Genomic DNA, 26,820 nt, shown 5'->3' with positions numbered 1-26,820 from the left:
GATTTTTTTATGAATTTTTATTTATATTAAATAATGCTTAAAATTCAATAACTCAAGATTGGCACATACTACCACAACGGTTCTGCCATCGTTTGAAAGAGACTGTCTTATTCTATCATGTGTGCGACTTTCGGCAACGTACACGTTATCGTTGATTTTTTATGAATTTTTATTTATATTAAATAATGCTTAAAATTCAATAACTCAAGATTGGGACATACTACCACAACGGTTCTGCCATCGTTTGAAAGAGACTGTCTTAACCTATCATGTGTGCGACTTTCGGCAACGTACACGTTATCGTTGATTTTTTATGAATTTTTATTTATATTAAATAATGCTTAAAATTCAATAACTCAAGATTGGGACATACTACCACAACGGTTCTGCCATCGTTTGAAAGAGACTTTCTTAGGCTATCACGTGTGCGACTTTCGGCAACCTACACAACATCGTTGATTTTTTATGAATTTTTATTTATATTAAATAATGCTTTAAATTAAATTACCCAAGATTGGCATCACATGTGCGACTTTAGGCAACTTTCACTGTATGGTTGATTTTATATGAATTTTTATTAATTGCAAATAATGCTTTAAATTCAATAACTCAAGATTGGGCCACGGTACCACAACGGTTCTTTCACTGTATGGTTGATTTTATGCGAATTTTCATTTATTTCAAATAATGCTTTAAATTCAATAACTCAAGATTGAGCCACGGTACCACAACGGTACTAAAAAATCACAGCAAGTAACAAAATATTTAGGTTTTTAGCATGGTATTGTGCATGATATTATATGGCACACACCCAATTGGAAACTCACCTGGGTTTCTGCAGTTTACAGTGTAAACTCTTCAGTCCAGCAGAGAGCAGCTCCACTCCTGAATCCTGCAGGTCATTGTTACTGAGGTCCAGCTCTATCAGGGAGGAGTTTTCTAATTTCAGAGCAGAGCATTGAGTTTCACAGTGTTTCACTGTGAGATTACAGTCAGCTAGTCTGCAAAGAAAGAGTAAACATAGTACAGTTAAAACAATGGAAGAAAACTCCACATTAATGATCTAATAAGATTTACGGACAAATTACATTACTTGTTCATATTTTTGCGTTCTGCAGGCTTATCATTACAAATGTTACTTAGTAAATCAACAGATACTGGATAATTTCCACTGCCTTTAATGGATTTAATGTTTTCAGCAACTCCATGATTAATGTTTTCAAAAACAAAAAAATATATATTAACCTAGTGTTTCTTTCATTGGTAATATGGTTCATTCACTAACACACCACTAAAAAGAGACTAAATAAATCTGTTCATGCTATCTCTACAATTGACCATTTTAGATATACCAGTCTATAAATTACTAGGTATAAAATAAGCACATTAAAGTCTTTCCACCATAAACTGACAAAGACTAAAAAATATATATATATATAAAATACACCAAATATTTATTTAAGAACTGTTGAAACTTCCACTTTTAATTCACTACATATTTTCCCTGAGTTTAATACTTTTACTCCGATACATTTTAACGTCCTACTTCGTTACTCATTACCAGGGACGTCATCAGTCCTTCTTAGGGGCTCAGAAACCACCAAAGATAATCTACGTTGTCTCCGCTGAGCACACACACGCGCACGCCCACACACACTATATTAAACACCTCTTTATTCTACTGTTGTCTGACGGGATGTCCCACTCCACATACGTCCTGTATGTTTCTGCGTGCGTGTGCCCCTTCATTTACACTGGAAAGCGACAACGCGACAGGCCACCATTCATTTCCTATGGCAGGGTGCGATTTGTCGCTGCGACATGTGAGAGGTGACAAGTGAGAGCCGACAATCGACAAAGCGGCAAAGCAACAAGAAGTTGAAATTTTCTCAACTTTATGCAAATGATTTATGATGCAGTGAAGCGACATTCTAACCCAATCTTTGGACCAATCACATACAAGGCGGTCCGAGGTCCTCAGGCTTCTGCTCTCTGAACTTTTGGTTCCTTTTGCTGTGCATTCTGTTGAATGGGGTGGACATCGATCTGCGGGAATGGCAGGTAAATCACAGAAACAACCAAGAGTCTAGCAAGCTCAAGAGTTATAGCTGTAAAATTAAAGTGGCCAAGGGATTCCTCATGTTTATACCATATGTTTCATGTATACATGTATATTTCTCAAGCGGGAATCAAATTTACTGGATGGTATAGCTTATATATATAAAATTTTATAATTATATTTATTATTAATCATTTTAGTAATCTTAATTTAGTTAACAAATACATATTTACTAGAAACATTTATTAAACCTTTTTTTTCGTTCCTTTTTTGTGCCTTTTTTCTTGTCGGAGGCTGGATCATGATACACGTGAACGTTGAGCTTGTCACGCCCACAAGGGACAAAATCGGGGAGACACAAGCGACTCGTCACGAACGCAGGGTGTCTGTGTGCGCATGTGTGTGTATATGGCAAGCCAAATAGGTCAGAATTCGCCTGGGTCTGACGGCGCATAAAGCATGCGTAATGCTGAAAAAATGCCGACCAAAAACGTTGTATAGTGTGTGGCAGCGCTAGGCGCTAACGTAATTCCTCAGGCCTTTCATATGCAAAACGGACAGAATTTACGTATCCCCTCCTTCTCCAAGCAGTTCAGCCTTCTGACTCTGTCAGGGAACTTGCTCTCCAGTTAAAATAAAAGCCCCAAGTGCTCCAAATGTTTGCTTTGTTGTTAGATGTGCTAAGTTCCTTTATTTCTGGCTAAACTGGGCTTTACAAAATTTTGTCCCAGACAAAAACATAAAAATACGTAATAAAATTTACTTATTTTAATCAACCGTTAAAACGACACATTATGCCGTAACTATGAAATAAATATCTCGTAATTATGAGAAGTTTTATGTGTGTCTATCACAGCACTACAGCATTTCTCCGACTTAATGTCACAGTTAATTGAATTAATAAAATTCTATTTTACACTTGGCTTAATTCACAAGGAAATCTTAGTGTCACTGAGCGGCATTGATGGCATTTTAATAAGCATTTAAACACTGCGAAGGATTTTGAGTCTTGCCGTTTAAACAGCCGTAAAAAATAAACCAGACCTCTCTGTATAAATCCTAAAGCCAGGCAGACTTTTTGAATGAGCGCTATCCGTTCAGAAGGATGTTAATTAACATTTGCAACACTAAAGAACCTGCTATAGACCTGTTATTTAATAAAAATGTTTATTAAGAACTGACCTTCCCATCTACTCTAATATAATTAACAATGTCTAAAAATATAAAACATTTTCTGAACAAACATTTTTTTTTAAATATATAGCCTATAGCAAAACACAAAAAAACAACAAATCAGGCTTTGTACTGTACACTCATTAAACCGAAATAGACCAAGAACAATTCCATAATTTACAATGACTGACTACTCTCTAATATAATAAAATGTTTAAGAATATAAAACACTTTTTCAAAAAATGATTTTTTTAACTCAGTTCCGAGCTGCGAGAGACAAGGTGCAGCGCATTTTGCCCAAACAATAAAACATTTTAGTAAAAACAGTGATAATAGTATATTTTAATACCATTGCTTTGGTGTTTAAACTACACTCAATCCGACGATATTTATTACGTTATTTCATATATTTTATATTTTAATATATGTGACCATGGTGATGAGAATTCCCAGCACTTTCCCAGCACTTTCCTCAGGCGGGTCGGTCGGGCTCTGTTTGTTATTGCTATTTTTTATTTTATATAAAGCTATGGCGTGATATACACAATACAGCAGTAACAAATCAAAATGTTTTTCAAAAAAAGTTGCACAAGTTAGAATGTTGTAATCACACAGCTCTGGAACTGCAGTGAGCACACAAACACACACACACACGCATACACACACACACACGCCCGCACTCCTGCACTGCACTGCTCCTCATCTCTGATATTTTTTAAATATTCAAATTACGGTAAGTTCGAATTCATAAATCCTCACAATCAATTTTACAGTCCAATTTATCATGCATTCTTTATTCCAGCACCTTATGTTGATTTTATCTCCTCTCAAACATACAAGTGTATACCATTATTTTAATTGACAATGGAGCGGGTCCGGTCGGGCCAGGTCTGGCTGGATTTTTTGGGCTGGATCTAAGCTCTACTGCTGCTTACTCATGCTTTAATGTTACAGTTCATAATCTGTCATTTTGTTTCAGGACTTAAGAAAACTGCCCTGTTTCTGCTGAACCGAGCGCATATACACAGAAAGAGCTCTGGCTACGGGCTGTGTTTGTCCTGCAGTGTGAACTCCTATATCGCAGCGTGTCAGTGCAGTGTGAGCTTATGAATCAGAGGCGTATGAGTCTGCCTGACTTTAGGATTTTTACAGAGAGGTCTGGTTTATTTTTTACGGCTGTTTAAAAGCTGAGATTCAAAATCCTTTGCCGTGTTTAAATGCTTATGAAAATGCCATCAATGCCGCTCAGTGACACTAAGATTTCCTTGTGAATTAAGCCAAGTGTAAAATAGAATTATATTAATTCAATTAAGTGCGGCATTAAGTCTGAGAAATGCTGTAGTGCGGTGGTAGACACACAAAGAACTTCTCGTAATTACGAGATGTTTTTATAATTAAGACATATTATGTCGTTTGAACGACATAATAAAAAGATACTTTCTCATAATTACGGCATTATCAGTAAAGCCAGAGCAGTAGATTCTCTGCACTGTCACTGGGATTGATGAAGCTTTAATTTAAGATTTTATGTAAATGTGCTTTCTCTTGTTCTCGTGCTGTTGCTACAGCCAAAGGAATTGTGAGCATCCTTAAGCCTAAACATCTGAAATAATAAACTAAATAACTAAAATAAACTCAGAATTTTGCTTTTCCACATCATTTATCAAAACTGTTTCAGGATCTAAATGAATAATTTTTTTCATTAAAAAAGGAAAATGTTTTTTTGATATGAGATTTGCAAATCTCTGCATTCTAATATAGTTAGTTATATTATTTACATCTGCACAGTGACAACTTTTTTAGAATTCGGTTTGCAGTTTAACGTTAATAGTTATACATATTTAGGTAATTTATTGTTTATTTATTTATGTAGATTTTTTAAAATAAGTATTTATTTTAATCCAGTTTGGCAGATGCCAGTTGAGCAAGTAGAACAATAGTTAGAATGGGAATTCTGACCCTGCAGCAAAAGCAGGCAAGAAGAAGGAAGACATAGGTAAAAAAAAAATTAGACATAGGTTATAAATATGCCATAATGTTATAAATGAAAATTATTTTAAAATGAAACGTTATTTTAGATATCTAAACATTAGCTAATTACAAAAATTCTAGATAATGCAAACAGTTTATCAACATGTTACACTATTAAGAACTTTTAAGTAAGTAGGGTAAATAATTTATTAATTTTATGAAACACCTTGGTCGTGTTTTTAAAAGCCACAGCTAATTATTTTATATAAAATCACTTTAATATGAGTAAACTTTAATAACACACCTTGTTTGAACAAATAGAAAATAGATAATAATAACTAATTACTCTAATAGTTGACAAGAAATAGGGTGATTTTCACAAGCTCCTGACATTTTAGTCATCCCAGTGTTATATTACTCTATCCCAGGCTTGGCATTAGACATGGTGGCAGTAGGTTCCAGCATATCTGTTTCTTAAGAGTCCTAATCTATTGCCAGTAGGGCTGTGACGATAATTTTATTACCGCAATACCGCGGTTATGGGACGTCACCGCGGTGATGAGCTCATTACCGTCATTACCGCATTTTTTTATGGCTGTCAAATCTGATTGACTGCGTTTTGAGCGGTAGTAAAATGCTCCATATAAGCACAACTGTGGTGAATTCAGTATTAATATGTCAAGTGTAAGTCCTACACTATAGGGCTGTGCAATATATCAAATATATTTTGATCGCGATAGATATTGGTGTCAAACGATCTCAAAATTCATAATATCGAATATAAAATTTTTAGTCATTTATCTGTGCTGCCGCTGCACTGGCGCGGCAGCGAATGGGTTAAGCAAAACGCGGTGCGTGGTACTCATTGAGGTCCTGCTCACTTCGTCTCCATTGAGGCTGCTGAAGAGAGTGAAGATTAGCAGCACTAATATTGGCTCGGAAATGGAAGCTACAGGGCAGGCTCAGTAAGTTGAGAAAAAAGGAAGAAAAAGACTCAGAACAGAAGAGAATCATCTGCAAGATTTGCCGGAAAGTGGTGTCTGCACCTCTCGCCAACACATCAAACTAATTCACCCACCTCAAGGTAAACCATAGAGCCATGTAAGGTGTTCCGTGGTCACATTTTGAGAAAGTAAAATATATTAATTCATTGTCTGGCTGCTGGCTGTTCTGCGTGAGCACCGCGGAGAACGCGCGGAATTGCGCCTCAGTCTTGGTAAAAATAGTAAGGTTGGTTGAAGTGTAGTTCAAACAGCAAAGCAATGATATAAAACTATAACCACCATCTTTACTGAAATGTTGTTATCTGACCAAGTCTGAGGTAAAATGCGCTGCGCCTTGTCTCTTTCACAGCACGCGGAACTGAGTTCAGAACCGCTACAAATATAACCATATGAAACTCAGTTCAGGTAAATAAACTTCAGATGAGTAAGGACACGTAAAGTGAAACAAAAATTGTCAAACATAAAGGACAGGTTTCTATTATTTTAAAATGGAACTAATGTCTTTTTTTTGGTCGGTTGTCTCTTGCGAGCCGATTTCTTAACGTCACGACATTTTAATCAACATATTATATGACGCGGGTCCCGTCAGGATATCTTGCGGCACAGACAGAACTGAATTGTTATTGGCGGGAACAGGAGTTTAATCAATCCAGAGGATGTGGGAGCACATTAATAAATAGTTAAGAAAATTGTAATAATCACGCAGTGATTCTCATGCACGCAACAAAAAAACCCTAAGCACAAAAAAGGAGCGGAGAATGGACCGACACGCGCACACACACACCGATTTTTTTTTTTGTAATGTGGTAAGAAACGTGACCGCACTATTCAGCGCGGTTTTAATAAATATTTTTTTTTATTTTAAGCACTAAATGTAATTTATTAAATTTATTTAGGACCGCGGGGCAGGTGCGGCAAAACTGTGTATGGCGGGCTGATGCGGGATTAAAAGAAGGATTTTTTTTGCGGAACGGTAACGGGACAAAAAAGAAATGATGTCTGAATTAATTTCCTCCAATCGAATATAATTTAACATGGTTTAAGAATATAAAATAATTTATAAACAAACGAAATATTTAATATTGAGCTAATAGCCCAAGTGCAAAAATACAAAATCTGTAATACTCTGCACTGCACAATTCAAACGAAATAGCCGTAACGCAGCTGCGCTCCTGCCCTGCGATGCAGCCGAAGCCTGGGCAGCAGCAGAAATTCTGGGGTGAAAACTACATAACTACACAACATAAGGAGACATAATGCACTCCAAATATTCAGGAGGGAAGTGAAATAAATGATACTGTACAGATATAATCTGTATCTAGTAGATATTTAATGAGAAATAAGAAGAGTGTGAATAAAAAAAAAACAGACGCCTATCACAGACTTCTTGAGCCTTGAGCCCGAACGGCCCGAGGAAAGGGGTGAGAAATATATTTTTTTCGGGCCCGGGGTCAGTGGAAAATTTTGCTGTGGATTAATTCGTCTTTTTTTTTTAAACGAATATTAGAATATTCGCTACCAATTACTGCCGAATATCCTGAGCTCAAAACCGCTATTCGGGCCAGCCCTAAAATAGATCTATGGATGGAGAAGGGGGAGGCGGACAAGCTCCTCCTTCAAAAAGTCTGCACGGAAAAAGACAGGTTAGCTGTACAATGACAAATTATACAGGCAGCATATGTTCACTTGTTATGCTGTATTTATGGTTTATGTAGAGGTTGTATGTAGGCTGTATGGTTTGAAGAATAAAGATTTGTTACCAATAAATTTGCGGTGTTTTTTTTTGGGGGGGGGGGGGGGGGGTTGGGGTCTCGCGGTTAACCGCAATATCGCGGTGATGCGTTAGTTTTTTACCGCGGTTATAAAAAATCAATACCGCCCCAGCCCTAATTGCCAGCACTTCTCTACTGAGACTACATACACTATGTGTACATTTGCACATCAGCAGCAGCAATGGTTGCAACTTGGAAGTCCATGAATGTAGAATTCATTAGAAAGGGATACATAAATAATAAACACATTCACATTATATACATTTAGATACTCACAGAGCCTTTCTGCAGTTGTTCACAGCTGGAAGCAGTTTCATTTAAATGTTCTCTGATGTGCAGTGTTTCTTCAGGTCTAACTCATCCAGCACCTCCTCTGAGATCTGCAGCATGTAGCACAGAGCTGAACACTCTGCTATATACAGTTTATTTTCTGAGCGTTTCTATGATTTTAGGAACTCCTGAATCTTTCTGGATAAATGCTGGTCTTTTACTTCAGTCAGACAGAGGGACAGGTTAACAGATCTGTCATTAGGAAGATATTCATTTTCCATTGATTCTTTGATGTGCTGCACTGTTCTGTTGATGCTCTCTGAGCTGCTCTCTGTGTTGATCAGGAGCCCCTGTAGGATCTTCTGACCGGACTCCAGTGAGATGCCCAGCAGGAAACGGAGGAACAGATCCAGGTGTCCATTCTGGCTCTTTAAGACTTTATCCACTGCTACACACAGGAGCTTATCCAGTGGAACATTTTCAGTCCACCTAATGAACCAAGGATTAAAAACTTCCAGTGCCTTATTGTTCTTGATCAAGTAGCAGTGAAACACATAGAGAGCAGCCAGGAACTCCTGAAAGCTCAGATGAACAAAGCTGTAGACCTTCCTCTGATAAAGCACACATTCCTCCCTAAAAATCTCAGTGCAGATCCCAGAATACACTGAGGCCTCTGTGAGATCAATACCGCTCTCTCTCTCAGGTCCTCTTCATAGAACATCACGTTCCACATCATCAGCTGTTTAAAAGCCAGTTTAGCCAGTTTCAGAAGCACAGTTCTGTTGGATTCCAGCAGTTTCTCTGGATCCCTATCATAGCTTTCCCCATACTTCTCATTCTTTATGCTGGTCTGAGTGATCAGGAAGTGGCAGTACATTTCAGTCAGAGTTTTAGGGATTTCTGTATCACTCTGTGTCAGGATTTGCTGAAGCACAGTGGCTGAGATCCAGCAGAAGATGGTAATGTGGCACATGATGCGGAGGCTTCTCGCTGTCTTAATGTGGGACATGATTTTCTGGGCTTGGTCTTGGTCACTGATCTTCTTCCTGAAGTACTCCTCCTTCTGTGGATCATTAAACCCCTGAATTTCTGTCACACGGCTGATGTATCAAGAAGGAATCTGATTGGCTGCTGCTGGACGGGAGGTGATCCAGATGTGAGCAAAGGGCAGCAGCTCTCCTTTAAGAAGGTTTGTAATCAACACATCAACTGATGATGTCATGGTTACATCAGACACTTTCTCACACTCCACAAAGTTCAGTGGAATTCTGCTTTCATCCAGTCCATCAAGGATGAACACAACTCTGCATGTATCGTAGATCTTAGGGACCAGATATTTGAGATCAGGGTTGAAAGCACACAGAAGTGTATGAAGACTGTACTGATCTTCTTTAATCAGGTTCAGCTCTCGGAGTGGGAACACAAACATGAAATCTACATCCTGATTGGCTTTTCCTTCAGCCCAGTCCAGAATTAACTTCTGCACAGAGACAGTTTTCCCAATTCCAGCAATTCCTTTAGTCAGAACAGTTCTGATCTTCTTTAGTCTTTCATCTTCTTGTCTTTTGATCTATCTGAGACCACTATCCGCCATGTTCTCATTTTCAGGTTCTCCTTTAGGATCTTCTACAGGTTTAAAGATATCTGAGCAGTTGATTGGAGTGTCCTGTAAGTATCTGCTGGATTTTTTCTCCATCTGTAGAACCTCATGTTCTTTATTCACTACTTCACTCTCTCCCTCTATGATGTAGAGCTGAGTGTAAATACTGTTCAGGAGGGTTCTATTCTCTGGTGTTTTGATTCCCTCTTATAAGCTCTTGTATCTGTTCTTCATGCTGGTTTTATGTTTCTGTAAGACACTCTGCAGAACATCATCCACTAGTTGATAGGAATCCTGATTTATAGACTCCTCTATGTCTGGATGTAAAACAGGAAGTGTTGTAGATCTCTTTCTGCAGCAGGGACAAATAAAGTCTTCTGACAGAGCAGTTCTATTCCTGAAGCTGTTGATACACCGTCTGCAGAAACTGTGTCCACAGGTGATCGAGACTGGATCTGTCAGAACCTGCTCACACACTCCACACCTGGACTGATCCTGGACAAGACCACTCCTCCCACTGTTAAGAAAGATGAAATGTCTAAATATCAAATATATGAAGAAAAGGTTTTCAGAGCGTGTTAATGTTCCAGTCTCACACTCTATAAAGTTTACAAATTAATTAATTTATATTTTAAATTCATAGAATACATCAATAAAACGTGTCATTCTCATCTGTTACTGGATCATACATTTCCCTGATTTTCTCTTAAACTCCTAAATCGTTCTATTGGTGTAAAAAATGCACGTAAAGTAAATGGTGCAGAAACTAAGAAATTTAAAGTTTAAGAAATATAATCTTAATCAAAAGAAAAAAGTAGGACTTAGGCCATTAACTATGTTAAGGTTTTGTAAACGCTGATGTATATGTTTATTATCATTATACATTCTCAATTTTACTGTCAATTTGAATTTAATTAACCCCCATATACTTTTTTCTTTTATGTTTTTTGATTGAAATATAATTATTACAATTTTAATAAAAAAAATTAATTAATAAAAGTACTATAATACAGGACAAATCCAAAAAGAGGTAATCAAAAAAAGAGAGTCAGGATGAAGGTATGCCTGACAATTTATTCATTCTGACCAGGGCTAAATGAATAATCTTATTTTTATGGTTATCATGTTATGAGTTTTCATGGTAGATCGATTCCTTGGAAGCATGATATGTGTAGGTTGTCATAATAAACTAGGTAAAATTATCACAAGACATGTGTCAAACACTGAGTTGCCACTCTTCCTAAACACAAACCTGGATGCTGGAGGTTCTCCTTTATTACTGAAGGTAAGAGGTTGAATAATTGAGTTGTTACTCTTCATAGACACATAGCTGGGTTCTGGATGTTCTCCTTTATTACTGAAGGTAAGACATTGAATCATTGAGTTGTTACTTTTCATAGACACATAGCTGGGTTCTGGAGGTTCTCCTTTATTACTGAAGGTGAAAGGTTGAATCACTGAGTTGTTACTCTTCATAGACGCATAAGCTGGGTTCTGGAGGTTCGGCTGTGGGTTTCTGCAGTCTGTAAATGAGATCAAATAAAAACATGCTTTATAAACAGATAAGAAAACTGCAGAGTCATCATAAATAAAGCAGTCTCAAGCAGATAAATATTACGTTACAACATTTTTTTATCAATGGCAATAAATTCAGCATGGTCGCACATCTGGTTTGACAGTGATTAGCAAAGTTTATCTCCTTTTTTTTATTAACATGTCTTCAATAAAACCATGCAAACATGGTGGTATTAGTTTAAGCAGACTGTGTTTGTCTATTGTTGTGACTTAGCTGAAGATCAGAACACATTAAATGCCAATGTATGCAGAAATACAAGTAATCCCAAAGGGTTCACATAATTTTCTTGCAACTGTGTATATACTCAGTGGGATCATGCACCTACTTTTTTTACTCACCTGTTAACCTGTACTCATGTGATGTGAAAATAAAGCTGATCTGAATCATGATTAATAATTAAATTACATATATTATAATACTTTCTGCAGCACATGATCTCACAAAGACTCTTCAGATGGTGAAGGAGAATTCTGAATGATCACGAGATCTTCCAGGATCAGAGACTCATTAGTGGAGCTGGTGTTCAGGACTGATGTTCAGTTACTCACTATGGGACAGGGGGTTCTCCTCCAGATGTGGAGAGATGAGACTCCATCGTAGAGGAGCTTCAGCTGAACACCAGAGATGCTGTTCTCTGTGAACAGATTAGATATTATAATATCAACAGTGTGATAAATACATTAATTACTAGTGGAACTACTGAAATAGTCATTTACCACAAGGAAATTCGATTATTATGTTTTTATTTATTGAAGATAAAGGAGCAGAGTTAGAAACACTCCTCTAAAGAAGTGTGGAGCCTTATTGAGGGGAGTTTCTGCCCTCTGTTTTTGTAAACATGAGGAATGAATATGCACGTTCTGGCCCGAGCCCCACCCGACGACCCAATTAAAACCCGACTTTTTTTTATTAAGTACAGTGTTAAAACTGAGTTTTTTTTTTGGGGGGGCGTCTGTTTAAATGAGCAAAATCTGTTCAGAATGATGTTGAAGAAGATTGTATTAAGAACAGATTTCCAAAAGATTAAAACACCAACAATGTGAAATATGATCCACAAAAATTATGTCGGAATGACCTTCCTCTAATCTAATATAATTTAACATGGTTTAAGAATATAAAATACTTTCTTAACAAACAAACATTTAGCAAATAGCCTGTCCAAAAACACAAAAAAATGGCTATGCCCTGCACACTTATTGAACCAAACTAACAATCATTTAAAATTAATAATTAATTTATTTATAATTAATTAATAATTATTATAATTTCTAAAAATATAATTAACGATGTTTAAGAATATAAAATGCTTTCTGAACAAACAATTTTTTTTATTTTAAGCATATAGCCTTATTTTATAGCCTTTATTTTAAGCTTATAGCACTCTGCGCTTAACACACTCTGCAAAGTCGACACACGTGTTGTTTCTATCAACAACTAACTTGAATTAGCTCCATACCTCTGACTGTCCTTCGCATTGGACCAAATTTAGCTCACCTTACGTAATGTTTCTCCTCACTTCAGAGGGCTCCATTTTGTTGGCTATTTAGCTACACACAGTAGTTTACCAGCCGTAACTATAAAATAAAATATACTTGCGCACAGTAACTATTAGTTACTAGCTATATTTTTTCTGACATTTATATGGATTTATATTTATGCTTTCTACACTGACTTACTCCTAGATTAACATAGCAGATGTTTTGCCGTTTGAGAATTAGACAGATATACCTGATGCTTGTTCTCACTCATTCTCTCTCACATTGTGAAAGTACAATTTAGTGACAGTGCCACAATAATAAGATAAAAAGATGCAAGGACAATTTAAAAAAATAGAACATTTATTTAAAACAATAAACTTAGGTTCCTTACTGTATTAAATCTTTTTGCAACAATAATGAATGGCTAATTTTTAGCATGGTTAACTAATCCTGAATTCATTTCTAAAAGGAAAACAATGTTAAAACTGGAAAACACTCATCAATGTTACACAGCCACAAGCTCAAGTGTGGAACGAAATTATGCTTCTTAATTGTACCTCCTGGCAGTTGTTTCTCCCGGCTGTGGACAGGAACCAGTGGAGCTTGTAGTTCTTTGGGCTAGACATAACTGCTCTAGGGTGATACCCACTTTTACTTCACTTGGTTTTCTTTCAAAGCAAGTCATAGGAGTCCAGGGTGAGTTCCCAAGCACTTCTTTCATTTATTAGCAGTTCTAAGCACTCAAACATAAATGTAGGTAGCATTCAGAGAACAGAGGGCAGAGCCGTGGATGTTAACTAGCCTAACACGAGGCGGAAAGAGAAAGAGAGAGTCGCGAATCACGAATCTAACATTGAACGATTCTGAATCGATTCTCATTAAAAAAATAAATAAATAAATTTGGGTGAAGCTACTGTCGCAGTGAACTCCGCGATACAGTTAAAAAGCTTTCACCACTAAGCAAACACTGGTAATTTACGCTGCTAGTAAATAAACAAGAGTGTTACTGACCAAAATAAACGCTTTAAGATATAAGTTATGCGTAAATATGTATAAGACAATAACGTTACCTGACAAAATCTGTTTAAATGACGTTAACAAACATCACTGTGACAACGCTAGTCACAGTTTCACTGCAGCAAAGGACGAGGACATGAATCACTTAAATAACCAGCCTGTACTGATTTCTGCCCCCAATAACCCTTTCAATAACCTCCAATAGCCTTTAATAGTCTTCAGTAGCCTTCAACAGTCTTACCTTGCAGCCGTGGTGTGTCCATTGAACTCCGTAGTTATAAACATCATGAGGTTAGCAGCGCGCTAACTGACCTGTTTATAATGTAACGTTAATCCGAGCAGTGACTCCGTGACGGCTGCTCTAAACTGCTGCTGTTATCTGGTTGGGCTGAAAGATGAAGTGTAGAGAGCTGTATTATCCAGTTAGTGGGGTTAAAACCTTTATTTTCTACTTTGATTAATTTAAGAAAAGCTGAGCCCTGTAGCCCGTGGCTGGGCTGTAGCTCTGTGACTGGTGTAAAGACAGGGCTTGTGCTGCTGCAGCTCCGACTAGTGGTTGGATGATGAACTGCAGCTTCCTGTGAGCGAGCAGTTTCTCCGGCCATCCACACACAGTCTGATAAACTGCTTAACCTGTAGGGGGAGCCCACGAGCAAAAAATCTCAATCCTACCTAGTGGAGCTTTAAAGACTTACAAGTTGTAAATACTAAGTCAATGTTTTAATTAAGTACATCACCAATACAAAATTAGCACAACAAGAAAGTATACTTTATGGAAGTATACTGAAATACAGATTAAATAGGTAAAAATGTAAGTATACAGAGAAAAAGTATACTTTATTTATTCCACATATAACTTTCATATGTGGTCCTAAATCAGATACGTATTTGATCCACAGACATGCAACATGAATGTAACAATAGTATAACAATATACTAATATGGCAATAGTGTTATAGTAATATATAATAACAATAATAATAATAATAATAATAATAATAATAATAATAATAATAATAATAATAATAATAATAATAACAATAGTGTACTTATTATTACTAACTGTATCCGGACTAATTAAAGTATACTTTTCCTCCTTATATTTTACATTTTTACCTACTTAATCTGTATTTCAGTATACTATAAAAAAAGTATACTTTATTTGGCTGTGCTAATTTTGTACTGGTGATGTACTTAAATAAAAATATATACTTAGTATTATTTTATAAAACTGTATAAAAAATGTTATAATAAAACTATACTTTTATAAAACAATTAATCGGAGCCTATATTTTTGCAAAAAACAACAACTGTACTTCAATGAAATTTGCTAACAAAACTGTGCTAATTAACATTGTATGTGTTGATACTACATTCATAACTATTTAGATGTTAAAATTATACTTTTAATATGATTTTAATGACCAGCTGGGCAGCTCACCCAAATATTCTTAAATTCTATTAAACAGTGTCAAAAATAACATATGACTAGTATATTCAGTATCAAACAAATAGTAATTAAGCACAAAATAGTTGTTCTAAAGTACACAACTTAAGTACAGACTTATTTCAGCTAAATTTAAGTATACTTTTTTTCTACACTGGAATAAAGCAGGATTTAGTTTCTTTTGTAATTGTTCCTTAATTTGACCACAAGGTGGCAGTGTTGGCACGTCTAAAGCCTTCACAGGAAACTGCGTGGCCTTCATCCCAAGCTATAGAATAGAATACAGTACAGAAAAATGCATTCAAACCGACCAGTCATTGGCAATAAAATCATGAATAGCTTATTCCGCTGAATTGGTGCCATTTCTGTCTCCAGGAAAATACATGTATAAATGTGCACACAAAATAACTTTAAAATACATTTTGTTATTAGGCATAGTATCTTCTAAATTAATTAAAATTAATTTAGAATATTAAAAACTATTTAGAGCATTTGTTACTTGTCCTCCACTCTCTAACTATAAACTTTACCATGAAATTGAATTATTAAATCAGAGATTTTTTTTGCATTGTTATGTGACTCCCATATATTCTTTAAAAATATATATTTTTCATAATAAATCCAGAATATTTAGGTTAAAATACACATTTTAGTTGTGTTCCTGGGCTTTCACTCCAGTACATGTTTTGAATAGTTAAATATATGTGTTACAGATCCAGAGTTGAAAAAAGATTTTTAAAAAAAACAGCTCTGGAAAAAAATGAAGAGAGCACTTCAGTTTCTGAATCAGTTTCTCTGATTTTGCTATTTATAGGTTTATGTTCGAATAAAATTAACATTGTTGTTTGATTCTATAATTTGTCACATATAAGAGGGCTAGAAATTTAAAAAATAGAGTAGTTAGAGCTCATCTTCCAAAGGAAAACATATCAAACAGTCTTACAGGAAAAAATCCAGTTGGTAATTTTAAGTGTGGTAATTGTGTGAATTGTCAATATACTAAGAACGAAAAGCATTTTCCTCATCCAATACACAAATGTTTGGCTAATATAAAAGGCTTTATTACATGTAAAACTAAAAATGGTATGTATATGATCCAATGTCCATGTGGAAAAGTATATGTGTATATGTTTGATTATATTCCAGAGGTTTTCAATTCAGTAAAATCAAAGAAACTCATAATTTTAAGGTGCTCTCTTATTTTTTTCCCCAGAGCTGTATGTGAACATTTGAAAGTAGTCAAATAAATATCACCTCAATATATAAACAAATGCCAGCAGATAACTGCCCCTTGTATTCGATTGCAGATAATATGATCCCAATATATAGTTTTTGTTTTGTCTGCTTAGCTAAATTCACAACTTAATGTGTAGAACATTTGTATAATGCATACTTAATTAATTTTTTCTGACTTAATCCTTTCTTTTAGTAAACTTTACTTCATTTATTTTTACTGAATCAATCCTTTCTTTTAGTAAACTTTACTTCATTTTTTTTTCTGAATCAATCCTTTCTTTTAGTAAACTTTAGTTCATTTATTTTTACTGAATCAATCCTTGCTTTTAGTAAACTTTACTTCATTTATTTTTACTGAAACGATTCTTTCTTTTAGTAAACTTTACTTAATTAATTTTTTCTGAATCAATCCTTTCTTTTAGTAAACTTTACTTAATTTCCGCATACAGTTTTACTTAATTACAATTACTTAATTTTTACAATATTACTCAAATAATTTATGATACATAATATATTATAATTCCTGATAACTCAAAGATTTAATTTGTAAACAGACCAAGTATCACTGTCTCAACACATGAAATTATAATATATTATGGATGGCATGTTATATGCATTACATGCCATCCATAATATATTATAATTTCAGGAATTATACATTTTTTTATGTATCATAAATTGTTTAAGTAATATTGTATAAATTAGGTAATTGTAATTAGTTAATATTGTATGCAGAAATTAGGTAAAGTTTACTAAAAGAACGGATTGATTCAGTAAAAATAAATTAAGTAAAGTTTACTAAAAGAAAGGATTGATTCGGTAAAAATAAATTAAGTAAACTTTACTAAAAGAAAGGATTGATTCAGTAAAAATAAATTAAGTAAAGTTTATTAAAAGAAAGAATTGACTTAAGTTCAGTTCACTTATTTACTCTGTGTAACATTTAAGTCTCGAAACCGAGTTGAAGGTACTTAAATTTATCTAAAATGAAATTTAATTTAAAAAAAGCAAATGCAGAAAGTTGCAAAACTTTTTTAAAAGTAAATTTAACTCATAATTTTCTTTTTCAGTGTGGATCATTGCAGGATGACCTCAAGCTAATGTTTTATCAGAGCGTCCCGTTCTACTGGCAGTGCTTCAGTACAGAGACAGTGACTGTGTACAACTGACTGCTGGTGTATCTGCAGGAAAAGACAGAACGAAGGCATAAAGCCGTCCCAAAACACTGAAGTATAAAATGAAATTTATTCATGTTAGTTAGCGAAAAGTTGGAGTGTGAAACAAAAAAATAAAATTCTATACACTAGTATAACAGATATTAGTGTATAAACATCCTCAATAAACACTACTATACACTAAAATAGGAGACATTAGTCTATAATAAAAACACTCAATAAACACTCCTATTGTCACCCTAAAAGAGGATAGAGACAGGATGCAATTGCAGGTAGGCTTTATTCCACAAAGAGTTAGCAAGAAATGGTTACAGGCAAGGGTCGATAGATCAGGCAAACAGGAATATCACAGGCGTAAATCAAATGACGTGCTCAATAGGCAAGCAAAGGTCGATAACAAACTAGACAGATAGATAGATAGAAGTAACGCTCAGAACTTAGGCTGTGTCGGCAACTAAGACTTCGCAACGGAAGCACTGTGTGAGTCTCTTAAATACAAAGTGAAATTGCATACAGCTTGAGTGGGTGGGCCGGTGATCAGAACTCAGGCGACGTCGCACGCTGCTGTGATTGGAAGGGAGGAACCTCGGGGCTGACAGTACCCCCCTCTCCAGGAGCTGCCCTGACAGCGGGACGCCGCCGGCCCGGGGGACGACCCTGAGGACGCGGCGCAGGACGATCCGGGCGCCTGGCATGAAAGTCAGCAATCAAGCCAGGGTCCAGCACGTCTGCAGCAGGAACCCAACACCTGTCCTCCGGGCCGAACCCCTCCCAGTCCACCAGATACTGAAGACGGCCCCCACGAAGACGGAAATCCAGCGAGGAGTGGACAGCATAAGTAGACCCCCCTTCGCCATCTAGGGGTTCTGGGGGATTCCCCACTGGGACCACCTCCGCCAGTGGACCAGGAATCACCGGCCTGAGAAGGGAGACATGAAATGAGGGTGAGATTCTGTATGAACTAGGTAACAACAGTTTGTAAGTAACATCATTAATTTTCTTAATTATCTTAAAAGGACCAACAAAACGGGGACTCAACTTTCGACAAGGCAGTTGCAGGTTCAGGTCTCGAGTGGATAGCCACACTCTCTCTCCAGGATGGTACACAGGAGTGTCGCTCCGATGACGATCCGCCTGGCCTTTGTGACGGGCCTATGTTTGATCCAGTCTGACATGCGCCGACTCCCACACCTCCTGTCCCAGCCTCCTCCTGTCCCAGGTTCCATGGGTACAATGGCGGCTGAAAACCCAACACGCACTGAAAGGGTGATAGGTTAGTGGAGGTGCTTCTCAGAGAATTTTGGGTATACTCTGCCCATGGGAGGAACCTGGCCCAATGCATAGGTTGGTCATGGCAATAGCTTCTAAGGAAGCGACCCAGTTCTTGATTCAGACGCTCTGTTTGTCCATTGGATTCGGGATGGCAACCAGAGGAAAGACTAACAGTTACCCCCTGTCTCTCCATAAAAGCCCTCCAAACTCTGGAGGTGAACTGTGGTCCTCTGTCCGAGACAATGTCTTCTGGAATGCCAAAATAATGGAAAACATGGTTAAACACAGTCTCTGCTACTTGAAAAGCACTGGGCAACTTAGGGAAGGGTATAAATCTGCAGGATTTGGAAAATCTATCCACAACCACTAGGATGGTAGTGAACCCCTCTGAGGAGGGTAAATCTGTGACAAAGTCAAGTGATAAGTGGGACCAAGGCCGAGAAGGAATGGGCAGTGGGACCAGTTTACCTGCAGGGGCATGTTTAGGGGTCTTTGAAATGGTACAGATGGTACAGGACTTGACATACCTCTCCACATCCTTGATCATGGAGGGCCACCAATACTTAGCTTGGAGGAGTTGATTGGTGCGTTGTATACCCGGATGACCGGTACCTACAGAAGTGTGAGCCCACAGCAACAGGTCATGGCGAAAATCCTCAGGTACATAAAGTTTCTCAGGTGGACATGACACTGGTACTGAAATTTCATTCAAAGCATTGTGAATGTCTTCATCTACCTGCCAGTGAATAGGGGCTATAAAAACTGTGTCAGGGACAATCGGTTCTGGGTGCTGTGGAACCTCACTGCTACAGAAAACCCTGGATAAGGAGTCAGCTTTGATGTTTTTGGAGCCAGGCCGATAGGTGATGTGGAAATCAAACCGGGTAAAAAATAGTGCCCACCTGGCTTGTCTCGGGTTCAGTCTTTTGGCCGTGCGAATATATTCCAAGTTCTTGTGGTCCGTGAAGACAACAAAGGGCAGTTTGGCTCCCTCCAGCCAGTGTCGCCACTCCTCCAGTGCCATTTTAACAGCCAGCAGTTCTCGATTTTCAATGTCTTAATTTCGCTCTGCCTCCGACAGCTTCCTAGAAAAGAAGGCACAAGGATACAGTTTAGGGGGTGTACCTTGTCTTTGGGAGAGGACTGCTCCAACACCGACCTCTGAAGCATCCACTTCAACCACGAATTGCAACTCTGGATTGGGGTGTTTGAGGATAGGAGCCGAGGTGAACCTGTTCTTTAAGTTTTGAAATGATTGTTCTGTGTCCTTGTTCCATCTCAGCTTCTTCTCTCCACCTCTCAGGGCTGAGGTGAGTGGGGCAGCAAGCACACTGAACCCACGAATTAACCTCCTATAAAAGTTGGCAAATCCTAGAAATCGTTGCAAATCCTTGATGGTGCGTGGTGTGGGCCAGGACAGGACGGCAGCAATCTTGGTTGGGTCCATCTCAATCCCCTCCTTACTAAGGATGTATCCCAAAAAGGCAACTGAGGATTGATGAAAAAGACATTTCTTGGCTTTGACATAAAGTTGATGTTGCAGAAGCCTTCTGAGCACTTCGCTCACATGTTGCACATGCTCTACAATGTTCCGGGAGTAGACCAAAATGTTGTCTATAAAAACTATTACAAAGCGTCCTAGCATGTCTCTGAGCACAGCATTTACCATGGCTTGGAAAACAGAAGGAGAGATAGATAGGCCATAAGGCATTACCAAGTACTCAAAGTGCCCAGTAGTAGTGCTGAAGGCGATTTTCCATTCATCACCTCTTCTTATACGAATCAGGTTGTAGGCACTCCTTAGATCCAATTTAGTGAAGATACTAGCTCCTCGCATCTGTTCTAGTGCAGCAGGAATCAAAGGGAGTGGATATGTATACTTCACCAATGCTGCATTTAACTGACGATAATCTATACAAGGCCTCAATCCCCCATCTTTTTTCTTTACAAAAAAGAAACCAGAAGAGGCCGGGGAAGTGGAAGGTCTGATGAAGCCCTGTTTGAGTGCTTCGTCAATATACTCCTCCATGGCAGCAGTTTCTGGTCGTGACAATGAATAAACTTTGGCTTTGGGTAGGGATACTCCTGTTTTAAGCTCTAAAGCACAGTCACACTCACGGTTTGGGGGTAGATTGGTGGCTTTTTTCTTGCTGAAGACCTCCTCTAAATCACTGTATTCCTTGGGGATATGTGGTGTGTGAGCTGAAACAGGGCTTTCAATAGTGGTGGAGGCTGCTGTAAGCTTAATACAGGTGGATTGACAGGCAGAGGATCAGGAGGTAAGTTCATGTTCATTCCAGGAGATGGCAGGATTGTGCTTCTCCAACCACGGAAGACCCAGTATGATCTTATGAGTAGGTGAGCTGGTGATTAACATGGGCAAAAGTTCCTGATGAACAGCTCCAACCGTGAGTCTAATGGGTTCTGTGATGTGACTTACGGTGCCCTTTCCTACTGGTCGTGAATCTATGGCCTGGATGTGAAGTGGAAGGTTAAGGGGTAATATGTGTAATTTTAGTTGGCGAGCAAATTCTTCATCTATGAAGTTTCCCGCCGCTCCGGAGTCGAGGAGTGCTGTGGAAACAAAAGAATTCTGGCAGTGAACTGTTACAGGAACCGTAAATGCTTTTAAAGAGAGCGTGTGTGGAGGAACACTTACCCCGCGCTGGATAGTAGGAGCTGAACGGGGTAACTCTCAGTTTGGACGGGACACACAATCCTTGACTAAATGTCCAGCCTCTCCACAGTACAGACATAACCCATTAACACGTCGTCTAGTCCTCTCCTGATTAGAGAGACGTGTGGTGCTAAGCTGCATAGGTTCCGGAAAGTGGTCATTGTGGACAAACATGGGGTTTCGCCGCTCTCTCAACAAATTATCCATGCGAATGGCCAAGCTTATAGTTTGGTCCAGAGATAAGCTGTCGTCCCGGCAAGCCAGTTCCTTTTTAATGTCTTCAGTGAGACCTAGTCTAAAGGCTGTGGTGAATGCAGACTCATTCCAACCACTGGAAGCAGCTATGGTGCGAAATTGTAAGGCATATTCAGCCGCAGTGCGAGACCCCTGTTTCATAGTCAATAGTTTCTCACCACCCTCTCTGCTATCAGGAGGATGATCAAATACAGAACGAAATAGCTCTACAAAACGATCATAATTTTGAGTGACATCACCTCCACTCTCCCAAACAGCTGTAGCCCATTCAAGTGCTTTCCCTTTAAGCTTTAAGCAGAGGAGGGAGCTTGTGACGTACCAGGTGACGAGGTGATGTTGAGGGCAGAGAGGGCGGAAGTGAGGCTTCGAAGGTCGATAACAAACTAGACAGATAGATAGAAGTAACGCTCAGAACTTGTGTCGGCAACTAAGACTTCGCAACGGAAGCACTGTGTGAGTCTCTTAAATACAAAGTGAAATTGCATACAGCTTGAGTGGGTGGGCCGGTGATCAGAACTCAGGCGACATCGCACGCTGCTGTGATTGGAAGGGAGGAACCTCAGGGCGGACACCTATACACTAGAATAGAATATATTAGTATATAAACATCCTCAATAAACACTCCTATACACTAGAAAAGAAGATATTAGTCTATACACATCCTCAATAAACACTCCTATACACTGGAATAGGAGATATTAGTCTATAAACACCCTCAATAAACACTCCTATACACTAGAATAGGAAATATTAGTCTATAAACACCCTCAATAAACACTCCTATACACTAGAATAATAGGAGGTATTAGTCTAAAACATTCTCAATAAACACTTCTATACGCTAGAATAGGAGATATTAGGCTATAAACACCTTCAATATACACTTCTATACACTAGAATATGAGATATTAGTCTATAAACACCCTCAATAAACACTTCTATACACTAGAATAGGAGATATTAGTCTATAAACACCTTCAATAAACACTTCTATACACTAGAATGAGATATTAGTCTATAAACACCCTCAAAAAAACTCCTATACACTAGAGAAGGAGATATTAGTCTATAAACACCATTAATAAACACTCCAATACAGTAGAATAGGAGATATTAGTCTATAAACACCCTCAATAAACACTCCTATACAGTAGAATAGGAGATATTAGTCTATAAACACCCTCAATAAACACTCCTATACATTAGAATATGAAATATTAGTCTATAAACTCCCTCAATAAACACTGCTATACACTAGAATATGAGATATTAGTCTATAAACACCCTTAATAAACACTCCTATACACTAGAATAGGAGATATTAGTTTATAAACCCCCTTAATAAACACCCCTATACACTAGAATAGGAGATATTCGTTTATAAACCCCCTTAATAAACACTCCTATACACTAGAATAGAAGATATCAGTCTATAAACGGTAACACTTTACTTGGATGGTCATTTTTGACACTAAAGTTAGTGTAAACTAACTATCATTAGTGTCAAAAATGGACCATCCAAGTAAAGTGTTACCGAACATTTATTTACAGTTCATTCAATGTATTTTTGCCTCTGTGATAAGACCAATATAACTGCTCATCACCAGCAGTGTATTACTGGTACCAGGGCTCCCTCCACATAATAAACACTGATTACTTTAATGTCGTTTTTTGTAGTAAGATTTCTTGTAATTAGTTCGCATTTTATCGTTTAAATTAAGTATCATTTTAATTACCCACATCTAGATGCATGTTTAACGTTTGATTAAATTAAACCATAGCATGTATACATGCTATGGTTTAACATGCAACTGCTTCATCAGCTGTTGTAAAAGAGGTGGTGTCTGATGTCACATGTATCAGAGAAGATATATGTGACATCAGACACCACCTCTTTTACAACTGCTGATGAAGCAGCATTATCAAGCAGAATCACATCGACTCAGCTCCGATACATCAGCTCACAGATGCCTGTGCTGACCTGGAAAGTGATGTGGAGAAACAGCGCCATCTACCCACCAAGAGAGTGCATAACCGAATGTGCTCTCTCTCTGACTCCGGCTGCTGATGGCGAGCTGCATGACTGGGGTTCAAACCAACGATCTCCTGATCATAACAGCAGTGCCTTACACTACTGGGCCATTTTATCTGTGTTTTCTTTTCCTGGACTCTTTACAGAATAAAACAAATACGTATCAGTGTTGCTGTGTTGCTTTAAGCTCTGTCTCTGTGTTTAAATTACCTGTTAAGAACTTACTGGAACTATTGGAGCTCCACCTGGATGATGTGAACAAATGAGAGCACAGAACATCTGCGAGTGACTGACAATGGCCCTGCCCACCAGTCTTCTCCACCAATGACTGTGTACAAGAACATAAAGGCAGCGTCTCTACTGTTCATTTCTCAGGGAAAGAGTGAGGGAGGGGTGAGTTTAGAGAGAGTTTAGAGACGCAGTTTAAGAGAAAGTGAAATAAGGTGTATCAGGTGATCAGGAGAGAAGATCTACAGAGGTTCGGATTATCTCGGTAAATTCATTACATTACATTACATTACATTTCATTTGGCAGACGCTTTTGTCCAAAGCCACTTACAATAATGAAGTACAAAAGTAATAGGAATTTAGATAACCCATTTTTAGATAGGGCTTAAAGGAGGTCGAAGGGAAATAAAGGGATAGAGAAGTGAAGGAGGGGAAGAAGGAAATGGGGTTAGAAGTAGTTAGTGTGTTAGAGGTGTTAGGAGAGTAAGTGCTCTTTGAAGAGCTCTGTCTTCAGGAATCTCTTAAAGATAGCGAGAGATTCTCCTGATCTGGTAGTGGAAGGTAGTTTGTTCCACCATTGGGGAACTCTGTATGAGAACAGTCTGGATTGCTTTGTGTGAGTGTTTGGCAAAGCGAGGCGACGTTCATTGGAGGAGCGCAGCGGCCGGGAGGTAGCGTAAGCCTTCAGGAGTGAGTGCAGGTAGGAAGGAGCCTGTTCTGTCATCACCTTGTAGGCGATTGTAAGAGTTTTAAATTTGATGCGAGCATCAACTGGTAGCCAGTGGAGCTCAATGAGCAGCGGGGTGACATGCGCCCGTTTTGGTTGGTTGAAGACCAGACGTGCTGCTGCATTCTAGATCATTTGGAGTGGTTTTACTACGCAGGCCGGGAGGCCAGTTAGCAGGGCATTGCAGTAGTCGAGGCGTGAGATGACGACTGCTTGTACCAGGAGTTGGGTGGCCTGTTGCGTCAGAAACTGTCTAATTTTCCTGATGTTATAAAGCGCGAAGCGGTAGGATCGAGCAACCGAGGCCACATGGTGCGTGAAGGAGAGAACTAAAAATTCAGAACTAAGGAGGGTCGGATTACACCTGAAGAACCTGGATCAGATCTGGAGAGAGTCAGATGGAGAAGAGTGGATTTGTGTAAACAGAGTGTAAATATACTGTAATGTTACAAACTACAGCTCAAATAGGAATACATATACATGTTTAATAAATAGGATCATGTAGTTCAGATTGCCGGAGTTTCCGGAATTGCGTCATTACAGGTGTACTGCGGTAAAGGTACAGGTGTGTTGATGTGCAGTAGCGATGTTTGATCAACAGAGGGCAGAAACTCCCCTCAAACTCTGCTGTTGTATAAGCGTGTTTTTGTGCAGTAGCGCTGCTTGACCGGCAGAGGGCAGAAACTCCCCTCAATAAAGCTCCACTCTTCTTTAGAGGAGTGTTTCTAACTCTGCTCCTTTTTTTCAATAAATAAAAACATAATAATTACATTTTCTTATGTTAAATGATTATATTTCAGTAATGTTATAATATTAATGAATATTTTTATAACACTGTTGATATTATAATAACTGATTTATTCACAGGGAACAGCATCTCTGGTGTTCAGCTGAAGCTCCTCCACGATGGAGTCTCATCTCTCCACATCTGGAGGAGAACCCCCTGTCCCACAGTGAGTAACTGAACATCAGTCCTGAACACCAGCTCCACTTATGAGTCTCTGATCCTCGAAGATCTTGTGATAATCCAAAATTCTCCTTCACCATCTGAAGAGTCTTTGTGAAATCATGTGCTGCAGAAAGCATTATATTTAAAATGTAATTAAATTATTTTGCACAATTCAGATCAGCTTTATTGTCACATCAAATGAGTACAGGTGAACAGGTGAGTGAAAAACGTGGGCGCATGATCCCCACGTTGTGTTGTGAAATTTACAGTAAATAACAGGCAGTAATTGACAAGTAACTTACTGTGAAATAAAATCACAGTAACTAACTGGCAGCATTTAAACAGTATTTTACTGTGAACCAAAATCCAATCACAGTAACTAACTGGCTGAAACTTAACAGTTAGTTACTGTAAAAACAAAAATCAATGTTAAAAAAAAGACACAGCAGAGACACGGCAAACTTTTTAACATTTTTTTCCCTCAGTATGTGAAAAACAACAGTTTAATCTAATTGTTTTGCCAGACAAACTCTGAAGTCCCTTCAGAAAGTAACGACGAATGAAGTATATGAAGAATATGAATGGGTTTATATATGATGTTTTCCGCTTTACAGTTCTTCCAGTTTTCTGGCTTTTCTTGAACTTTTAGCTGCACTTGCTGGAGTCAGGATTCATTCTGACAAGAATCCAAACCGAAATGAAAATGAAAGTTAATATACAGAATCACCAAACTGGTTTGTTAAACACAGGATATTAATAAGAGGCTCTCAGGGCAAGTCAAAGTTTTTTATAGAAAAATAAAACTCTTAATTGAAAAATACAGGACAAACACAGAACATTTAAGAGCAATTTTTAAAGTTAAACAGACAAGTCTGGCAAACATTTAAATCTAATTAAAATTT

General features: G+C 37.9%; 2 protein-coding genes across 4 annotated transcripts in view; one reads left to right on the top strand and one right to left on the bottom strand.

Annotated features, from left to right (window-relative positions):
* Positions 1 to 912: 912 nt before the first annotated feature.
* Positions 913 to 14,436, bottom strand: LOC111197330 (uncharacterized). Of its 3 annotated transcripts, none has more exons than XM_049483276.1 (6): positions 14,162 to 14,436; positions 11,974 to 12,059; positions 11,102 to 11,372; positions 8,256 to 10,366; positions 1,961 to 2,046; positions 913 to 1,001 (listed from the first exon to the last, which is right to left on the bottom strand). In XM_049483276.1, the coding sequence occupies exons 1-4, from the start codon at positions 14,206 to 14,208 to the stop codon at positions 10,057 to 10,059; spliced, it is 714 nt and encodes a 237-aa protein (XP_049339233.1). In that variant the 5' UTR covers positions 14,209 to 14,436; the 3' UTR covers positions 913 to 1,001; positions 1,961 to 2,046; positions 8,256 to 10,056. The 3 variants fall into 3 exon arrangements, with proteins under 3 accessions (XP_049339233.1, XP_049339232.1, XP_049339234.1); XM_049483277.1 differs by lacking the exon at positions 913 to 1,001 and adding an exon at positions 1,765 to 1,814; XM_049483275.1 differs by lacking the exon at positions 1,961 to 2,046.
* An 11,213-nt stretch (positions 14,437 to 25,649) lies between these two features.
* Positions 25,650 to 26,820, top strand: part of LOC111196666 (uncharacterized) — a 191,567-nt gene continuing 190,396 nt past the window's right edge. Inside the window, exon 1 of the mRNA XM_049483271.1 lies at positions 25,650 to 25,922. Coding sequence (XP_049339228.1) covers positions 25,876 to 25,922 — 47 coding nt within the window. The 5' untranslated portion in view covers positions 25,650 to 25,875. The remainder of the gene's footprint in view (positions 25,923 to 26,820) is intronic.

Source organism: Astyanax mexicanus, chromosome 9 (assembly GCF_023375975.1).
Source record: "Astyanax mexicanus isolate ESR-SI-001 chromosome 9, AstMex3_surface, whole genome shotgun sequence".
Taxonomy (NCBI): Eukaryota; Metazoa; Chordata; class Actinopteri; order Characiformes; family Acestrorhamphidae; genus Astyanax; species Astyanax mexicanus.
This window is presented reverse-complemented; position numbering and strand designations above follow the sequence as displayed.